Below are 9337 nucleotides of genomic sequence, written 5' to 3'. Positions count from 1 at the left end.
ATTGTGAGTCGATTGATGAGGGGGAAAAAAACAATTTAATACATTTTAGAATAAGGCTGTAACCTAACAAAATGTTGAAAAAGTCTAGGGGTCTGAATCATTTTCGAAGGCACTGTACTTCAGTCACACATTGCTCCCTGATAAAATCTTCTCTCTGTTCTCCTCATACTGGAGGATCATCTTCTGCAGGTCATCGTCTGCCGAAATTACCTGAAAACATAGAAATACAAATACACTGAGTATACCAAACATTATGAACACTTTCCTAAAAATTGAGTTGCACCCCTCCCCCATTGCTCTCAGAACCGACTAAATTCGTCGGAGCATGGAGTCTTCAAAGTGTCAAAGGCATTACACATGGATGCCTGCCCATGTTGACTCCAATGCTTCCCACAATAGTGTCAAGTTGGCTGGATGTCCTTTGGGTGGTGGACCATTCTTGATACACACGGGAAACTGTTGAGCGTGAAAAGAAAACGGCATCGTTGCAGTTCTTGACACAAACCGGTACACCTGGCACCTACTCCCATACCCCGTTCAAAGGCACTTCAATGTTTTGTCCTGCCCATTCACCCTCTGAATGGCACACACACACAATCCATCTCTCAATTCTCAAGGCTTAAAACTCCTTCGTTAACCTATCTCCTCCCCTTCATATACACTGATTGAAGTGGATTTACCAAGTGATATCAATAAGAGATCATAACTTTCATCCGGTTTTGTATCCTCAGTGTATATATCATTAAATGCTGTGAAACTGCCTTTACAGATTATAGTAACATGATACAAAAACAGAACTGTGTTTAACAATCACTTACCTGCATGCCTGCCTTTCTATTGAACAATGGACTATTTCCCAACAATGAAAAACAAGGAATCCTCAACATAGATGACCAATACTCTGGCGCTTATCACAGGAGACACTAGAACGTATAAACAATGTTCCTCATTAATTGACCATTGTCCTCCAAAACGCACGCCTGAAAAAGATTGATCACTCACAAGGACTGGAGCAGGAACATTGAAGGACGTCTTCTTTATCAGCCAGTCTTCATACAGCTGATGGATTGCCTCTAAATATTCCTTTAAAAAAAAAAAAAGCGAGAAAGATAGTAGGATGAGAGAGTAGGGCAAGAGACGAGTCTTAAAACCCCTCTGAAGTTAGACCAAGAACAGCACTGAGAGTTTGTCATTCTTCTACCCTCACCAAAGGAATGATCTTCTCCTCCTCCCTGCATCTCTCTTTTAGCCTCTCATGGCAGGTCTGTGGAGACGACTGGAGATAAACTGAAACAGAGGAGGAACTAAATTAACAAGATTCTACCAAGGACGCAACATCATCAGAATAAAGTAGAAAGCTTGTGTTTCTGCACAGCTTACCGATAAGATCCACAGGAATGGCAATGTTCTGAGTGATCCACTCAAACCACTCACTAAGAACAGCAAAGTCCACCTCGGGCATCTTCCCACTGCAGAGAGCAAAATATTGTGAAGTACATCAAATTAACTAGATTGGGCACAAATGAGAACCAGCTATAAGCTGGTGTGAAATATACCATGTGCATTACCTTCTGTAAAGATTTTCCACAAAGATGTACTTGGCACTGTAGATGGACCTTTCCATCATTCTCATTGGGGCGGACTGGAATCAACAAACACAAAACAGACCATGTTAATTATGCAATGTAAAATCAAAGTCGTCGTACTTGGCGAAAGAGAAATCTGTACTATTGATAGAAAACATGCAACAGTAGTGAAACAGTAGGATATCAGTGCAACCTGTTCTGTGCAATGTTTTAGAGTGCCTACTATTGTTGAGAGGTGTTGGTCCAGCATGGTTAGCTGAATATAGGTCTGTAGAGTGATGCCCCATCGAGTAGGGTCCTGGTACATTAACCCCTGCAGGATGGGAGTAGATCTAACATCAGCATAAAATATGTCATTTTCAAAATGAACCATCTTCTATAGAATGGTCACGTACCAGGGGGTTGTGCCCTCGAACATTCCTCCATTTGGAAACTGGCTCAGTCAGCACCTGAGAATTCAAAACTAAAATTGTGATTTCATTTGACCTTTTGTTTTACACACAGTGCAGCACAAGGGATGAAAGGAAAATGAAGGAATGCAAAATGTTGAACAAGCGTGTTGCATGTTTGTTTTTTGTTTTTTTTACCTCAATGTTACTGGTTTTGCTGAAATACTCCAGGCATGTTGTCTTCCCACTAGCAATATTCCCCTCTATACAGATCTAAACAAAAATAACAAGATACATTGTGTTGACTTCTCCCTCAGGTATATAGGCTTCAAATGTCTTAGTATCAATTTCAAAGATTTTCAAGGATTTAAAATGACAGTGTACCAGTACATACCACTAACTTATTTTTCTCCCCATTCCGCACCAGCTTTCCTTGGGAGGAGTAAGACTGCATTGTGAGATAACCTGACTTCTTGGTTTCAGCTTAAGTCAGTACCTATGGTCAAGGCAAACAGAGAAGGGTGTTAATATGGGTGATGTATGCAGGGCGATAGCATTCTGCCCTGGTTTGGTTAGAGCAAATTGATGAGCAAGTAGCCTCACTGAAAGTAGTGGTAGATAATAGCAGTGCTAATGGATGAGTCTGACAGGAATGGCCATGTCTAATTGGCAATTATTTTTACATTTGTATCACATTTATTGGTGGTAGCTGAAGTGAGCTCAAAGTACAAGTGTATTGTTTCTAACCATTTTCTGTCACATTGTATTGTAAACTTGGCAATTCAAAATGTAACAGTATGAGCAGGCTATGTTGTTAATATGTTCTGTTGTTCTGACGCAACATTGTAACTCACATAATTTGTAACATGACATTGTAACATTAGTCTACAGGGTGTTTCATTGTATCACTCTGTACCGAAACAATGCTTCAGACCAGCGAATAAATAATCCTTGTGCAAGGGCACCTACTTGAGACGAGCTGTGTGTTGTTGCTATGGCCTCTCGTCTGGCAGAGCTCACCGCGCGCATCACCAAATATTTTGCAGGGAATAGCCACTAATCGCGCTGACCTCACAGCAGTGTGGGAATATAGTCGTGTAGCATATCTCCACAAATTGTTAATACAAATAGATGTAAAGGAAATCTCGCATAATTATCTGAATCACACACAGCGTTCGACCGTGAATTGGCACTCCAGTTCCGTGTGTCAAATAACCTCTTCCTGGTTCATGATATGGAGATGTAGTTTTTTTCTATTGGTTGAAGCGCTTTATTTGTTCTGAGACCTGCATTCCCTCCACCAACTGCCATCACCATTGAGGGCAAAGGGACTCGTGTATAGGTAACACTGCTACCGTGATTTATGCCAGACTATCAGTACAGCAATGATGAGGATCATTAAAATATATAGGGCTGCTCATAATGTTTTTACGCCTCTATGTCTGTAGGCCTACATGAGAAAGTCAATCAAATATTTTCTGATTGTAATATTCTATACAGATTGATTGACATTTTCAGATCATGGTTAGTTTGTTTAGTGGCATGCAAGCAGTATGATACGGCCTAGTATGTTTAGAAGTGATTGCAACGAACTGTAATTTCCTGCAACTGAAAGGAAATTGCTTCTTCAGGAAACACAGACTCTGAGCTGGTTCTTTTGAAACGTAACATGACAGGCGACTGTTCCAAAACAACCAGTAACATACCTTCATTACCCATGGAGGTTGATACTGCTTTTCTCAGATCCTTGAGGGGTGTCCTTAAATTAGCAGAGATGGTGAGACATTTTTTCATACTTTGTTAAACCACTGGGTTTTGGAAAGACTTATCACCCCAGATAAAGCCATATATCTGGTGTAAATTTGATAAAAACAGCAAGAATGTATTACACAGTATTGTTACAGGATATTACAATAGCTTACTCTTACAGAGAGATTATGTTGATTTACATTATTTCCTAAATATGTTGTTTATGACAAAGCAGAACTAGAAGTGAATGTCAGAGCTGTAGTTCCTGTGAACTGTACAAACGTTAAACCCTGTAGTTGATGATAAACGGTAAACAAGATACTGCATGCCCTCTAGTGGACATTACATTTTAATCAATAAAAACGACCCTAATTTTCACAGCTTTTGGTGTGAAACAACCATTTCAATTTGTAGGATTAGAGACTGTCCTTAAATATCTTTGAATGGAAACAATCAATTAGCATTTCCTATAATTTCCTAATTGCCAATGCTCTCTGTTTCAGGGGACTATGTTTGTAGCATGTGTGTGTTTTGCTGTAGCATCCAGGCCCAAATACATTGCAGCTACATGCATGGAGTTTGTGATCACATTCTCCCTGCTTCTGCTGTACACACTGAAGTTGAACAAGAAGCTGACTCTGTTCTTCTGGCCTCTCGTTGTAAGGAACCTATTCAATTACAGTACAGTGTTTACTGTAGGTCTTTCACATTGATTAACTGCTGTGAAAATGTCAGGCAGTCAAGCTTTCTGAGTAACTTCCATTATCTTTTCTTCTTCAGGATTTGTTCAACTCACTGTTTGCAGCAGTCTTCATACTTATCCTGAGTCTGATAGCAGTGTCCACTTACACAGTGACAGGGACCCTGGGTGGAGGGGTGAGATAAAAACAAATGTATTCCTTGTTGACCTTCTATTTGGGGGCCTTATAGAACTGGGTTTCTGGGTGAAGCCTCATCTTACACACCGTCCTGTCAATAATGAACTGCCCGGAGGAAATACAATCCTTATGAACATTTCCACTAACGTGAATATATACTGTAATCCCACATTTGGCACCCAGTACAACTAATGAATGAACTATTACAAAAAAATGTCAGCTATAATTCTATCTTGTAGCCTATATCTGATATTAACACTGAGTCTTGTATACTTTCCCTATCCAGATAGTGGGTTTCATAGCAACAGGCCTGTGGTGTGTGGATGGTTGCATGCTTTTCAAGAGGGTCACATTCAATCAACCAAGAACATCAGCAACTGGCACTGTGAAGTGAAGACACCACAATTGTCTCTTCAGATGCTCACTCTCAGAGTTACTCTGTCCAGTGTCTGTGTTCTTTCGACCATCTTTTTTTTTGTGCACCAGGGCCTCCCACTCCTCTTTCTACTCTGGTTAGAGCCAGTTTGCGCTGTTCTGTGAAGGGAGTAGTACGCATCTTCAGTTTCTTGGCAATTTCTCGCATGGAATAGGCTTCATTTCTCAGAACAAGAATAGACTGACGAGTTTCAGAAGAAAGTTATTTGTTTCTGGCCATTTTGAGCCTGTAATCGAACTCACAAATGCTGATGCTCCAGATACTCAGATAGTCTAAAGAAGGCCAGTTTTATTGCTTCTTTAATCAGGACAACAGTTTTCAGCTGTGCTAACATAATTGCAAAAGTGTTTTCTAATGGTCAATTAGCCTTTTAAAATTATAAACTAACACAACATGCCATTGGAACACAGGAGTGATGGTTGCTGATAATGGGCCCCTGTACGTCTATGTAGATATTCCATTAAAAAGCAGCCGTTTCCAGCTACAATAGTCATTTACAACATTAACAATGTCTACACTGTATTTCTGATCAATTTTGTTATTTTAATGAACAAAACATGTGCTTTCAAAAACAAGGACATTTCTATGTGACCCCAAACTTCTGAAAGGTAGTATATGTGTAGGTTTAAAGGGGCAATCAGCAGTTGAAACAATAACAAAGCTTGGCCCTAGCCCATTTTGGTAAAAACCTGAAGGATATGGGGCTGGATAAATGTAACCACTCTCAAATTCATAGACAGAGCTATGTATGCAAGGACTGACCATCAATGAAATCAACATTGTAGTTTTAACCATGTTTCGAGGCTATATAGTGTTTGTTTACACTTAATTTGTTTACAATTATTGGAGTAAAACAAGCTTATATTTTGTGTTCTGATGGGGTATGGCAGTAGAACTAAGCTCATGAGGCATTTATATGAGTACATATATCATTCATTTCTAAATCCAAAAATTGATGTATCAACTGTAGATTGCCCATTTGTTTGTATAGCCTAATCAATGCAATAACACAATTATCATGTATAAAAAAATAAATACACCTTTGAAACCTAGGCCTGTATCATTTTTTAAACAATGTCAGATTACATGTAGGCCCAGTCTATTTCTACTTTATTCTTAAGTAATGTTTCTAATGCATTTTGAGTTGTTTATGACGTTCCCATAAAGTTGGACCATAGCCCTATGAAGTTAAAACAGATTATTTATAAAACTTGAGGGATACATCACAACAATTTTAACAAATACATTACAGTATTTTAGTTTTGACGCATGCACTTAGCCCAGTCAACTAACATCTCTTCTGGAATGCAGATGTTGCGCCTTTGTGAACTACGTTTTCGCACTGTCATTATTTCCGTTTCCACTTCAAGAAGCAACACTCTTTTTTCGGGGCTTTGCATTTTCCACTCTCAACTCTTCCAGCCCGCTGGATCTGTAACCATTACTCAAGTCAAACGTTATCTTTGAAATGGGGGACATCGAAGCTCCCGGTACGACTGGACCGCGCCAAAGTGTCCTTCAAACGATTCTCCCAATCGCAAAAGAATTCGCATCTTCACGGAAAGGACAACTTCTTATTGCAGAAGTGGTAACGTAGCATTTCAAAGAATATATTAGTGTCTTTATTTCCATTGTTTCTTCCGAATACTTTTCTTCAACGCTGCCAAGACAAGCAGATGCGTAGAAGTTTAGTTGGCGGGGGCGGGGTGCACTCGATTTAACGGGTTTGTGCTATTCGGTGTAATGCTTTTGAACGCTCAAAAGTATGTTTTTGTTGGGATTAATATATCCTATCCTAACAAAGTCTTCAAACAGCTGTTTAGGTTAAACTATATGGTAAACACATCCATTGATTTCTGCCCATTTCTATTGAGGTTAATGTGTCCATCACACGGTTCTCATTTAGGCAAGGGAGCGTTTTGTTTTCGTCAAAGGCGCTAAAAAAAGTATTTATGAATTAGTTCGCCACATATATTTTTTTTTTTACTTTGGAAGGTTTTAAGTTTACGACTGACTACCTTTTCATTCAGGTGAGAATTGTGATTTATACCAGTTAAACGAAAGACATAATGCATATGGATCATTTTGGAGACATGTAGCCTGTAAACTATCATTCATATTCATGTAGCCTAGTGTAGGCCTATTCATGTTTACACAAGCAAGCAATAGACCTTACATACAACTGTAATGTGTTCTATACTTCATGTGGTCAGTCTACTGTCGGGGGTTCTGCTTTGTATTACTAGATAACTACTAATAGGTTTTGACATGATGTGCAGTAGCCTATTGTGGGGACACGTTTGCACATGCAATTAAACCAAAATGGTAATGGTAAAAAATACATTTTAAAAGAGGGAGTTTGCTAAAAAAAAAATACAAATCGTTGCAAACAAATGACCTCCATTAATTCTTCAATGAGTATTGATTATTTCAAACCTCAGATATCAGGAAGTGAAACAAGAGTGTTTCTGCTTAGACATCTTCACTGTGGAAGGGGTCATCACCAAGGATTTGAACCAATTGAACACATATGTTATTATCATGGACTCTCCCATGTATGTCATGTGAGATTCAGTTCCTGGATGTGCTGCATGAAACAATGATCAACCCTCTCAGTCTCTAACTAACTGACTCTGCTGGAGGGCATGTAGCCCAAAAGATATACTGTATAGAATAGAGGGCTTTATTAGAGGGCTCTGGCTGACTGGCCCTATAAGGTAACGGAATCAGTCTCCAAGAACAATGCAGCCTCTTTACACACACTTAGAATATGATCCTCTCCCTTGTTAGTGCTAGAAACCACATGGGTGCTACTATGACTTTAAAAAAAACTCACAATGAAATATCCTGGTTTTTAGTAGTGGCTCAAGACAGCTGGAAAACATACATACATAGAGTTTTTCGTGATCGTTAATAGCTGGAATGACAATAATGCTGCTTAAGTCATTTAGTTTGTCGCTCGTAGCATCCAATTGACAAGAAATGTGTTGTGCCAGAATTCTCAGAAGCCAGTTTTAGATTCCAAGATTCATAGAGAATTTACCTTGTTGCTTTACTATACAGAAACATAGCAGTGGGTGTCTGAGATGAGAAACGTTAGCCATGTCGAGGTCAGACAAAATGTCTGATAAGCAGTTCTGCTGTGCGTTACGAAGATATTCAACGTTATTCAACGATGAAACACATTCTAAGTGTAAGATAGATGAACAGTGTGCTCAGGGTTGTATCTATGAAAGCAGCAGTAGCAGTCTGTTGCATTTCGGGGAGTTCCCACCCCAAGGTGAGCCTTGTCTATGGTTTTGATGGCCCAGTGTAACAAATACAAGATGGCTCTGTGGAGATAACAGTGCCTGGGCTTGTCTCGTCCAATGATGTTGACCCGGAGGAAACTCAGGACAAGGGGATGTAGGAAAACATGCACAATCACCAGAAATACGTTTACAAAGAAAAAATAAACTTTGTGATTCGTGGAGAGACTGGATGCTGATATTAAAGACTTATGGGCGTCTTTGAAATCACAAAGACAAGTTGCATCTTTCAGGATTTGTGATCAACCAGACAAACATGTTTCATGATTAGCTAAAGTGAACAGTCATGTTAATACATGTGTGTATAAAACAAGCAAAAACTTTTGAACTCACGTACAGTATAGGCTTATAGTGTGTCTGTGAGAGTCTGTGTAGGCCTGTGTATGTTATTTGTCATTCAACAGCTGCAACTCCTTACAGCTTGAGACAGGAAATGTAACTGCTTCAGGTCACTGCAACATTTCTTGAAAGGGAGATTTTGGACCAAAGTAACTTTAGTACGCCTTGCACTCTATTAGTCACTGTCTCTATCTCTCCCTCCCTCTGTCTTCTCTGTCAGGCTCTGTCCCTCATCGCGTTCATCTGTTTTGTGGCATCCACGGCAGCAGCCTTTGTCACAGCACCCCTCATTGAGTTCCTGGCTGCCCTCTTCCTCCTTTTTGCCTATTCCACCAAATTCAATGAGCGATTTAAGGGATTCCACTTCCCCCTCATGGTGAGTATACACTGAGTGTACAAGACATTAAGAACACCTTACTAATATTGATTTGCACCCACTTTTCCCTCAGAACAGCCTCAATTCGTTGGGGCATGGACTCTACAAGGTGTCGAAACCATTCCACAGGGGTTGCTGGCCCATGTTGACTCTGACGCTTCCCACGGTTGTGACCATGTTGGCTGGATGTCCTTTGGGTGGTGGACCATTCTTGACACAAGCAGGAAATTGTTGAGCGTGAAAAAACATTTCTACCACCTACCACAATTCAAAGGC

At 39.8% G+C, this 9337-nt stretch overlaps 3 protein-coding genes across 4 annotated transcripts in view; 2 read left to right on the top strand and 1 right to left on the bottom strand.

Moving 5' to 3' along the window:
* Positions 1-3181, bottom strand: LOC112263531 (thymidine kinase 2, mitochondrial-like). Of its 2 annotated transcripts, none has more exons than XM_042330836.1 (10): positions 2945-3176; positions 2370-2471; positions 2174-2248; positions 1982-2035; positions 1810-1899; positions 1569-1642; positions 1381-1469; positions 1208-1287; positions 1003-1083; positions 1-210 (listed from the first exon to the last, which is right to left on the bottom strand). In XM_042330836.1, exons 2-10 carry the CDS (start codon positions 2427-2429, stop codon positions 124-126), a joined length of 690 nt encoding a protein of 229 aa, XP_042186770.1. In that variant the 5' UTR covers positions 2430-2471; positions 2945-3176; the 3' UTR covers positions 1-123. The 2 variants fall into 2 exon arrangements, with proteins under 2 accessions (XP_042186770.1, XP_042186769.1); XM_042330835.1 differs by lacking the exon at positions 1-210 and adding an exon at positions 267-456 and having other exon boundaries at positions 2945-3181.
* A 54-nt stretch (positions 3182-3235) lies between these two features.
* On the top strand, positions 3236-5148 carry LOC112232230 (chemokine-like factor). Its single transcript, XM_024439923.2, has 5 exons — positions 3236-3317; positions 3607-3752; positions 4228-4383; positions 4505-4600; positions 4889-5148. Exons 2-5 carry the CDS (start codon positions 3645-3647, stop codon positions 4994-4996), a joined length of 468 nt encoding a protein of 155 aa, XP_024295691.1. The 5' UTR covers positions 3236-3317; positions 3607-3644; the 3' UTR covers positions 4997-5148.
* A 1205-nt stretch (positions 5149-6353) lies between these two features.
* Positions 6354-9337, top strand: part of LOC112263527 (CKLF-like MARVEL transmembrane domain-containing protein 3) — a 5879-nt gene continuing 2895 nt past the window's right edge. The window contains exons 1-2 of the mRNA XM_024439918.2: positions 6354-6626; positions 8906-9061. Coding sequence (XP_024295686.1) covers positions 6507-6626; positions 8906-9061 — 276 coding nt within the window. The 5' untranslated portion in view covers positions 6354-6506. The remainder of the gene's footprint in view (positions 6627-8905; positions 9062-9337) is intronic.

The sequence above is a fragment of the Oncorhynchus tshawytscha genome, linkage group LG12 (genome assembly GCF_018296145.1).
Source record: "Oncorhynchus tshawytscha isolate Ot180627B linkage group LG12, Otsh_v2.0, whole genome shotgun sequence".
Lineage (NCBI taxonomy): Eukaryota > Metazoa > Chordata > Actinopteri > Salmoniformes > Salmonidae > Oncorhynchus > Oncorhynchus tshawytscha.
The sequence above is the reverse complement of the archived record's forward strand: the minus strand, read 5'-3'. Positions and strand labels throughout refer to the sequence as shown.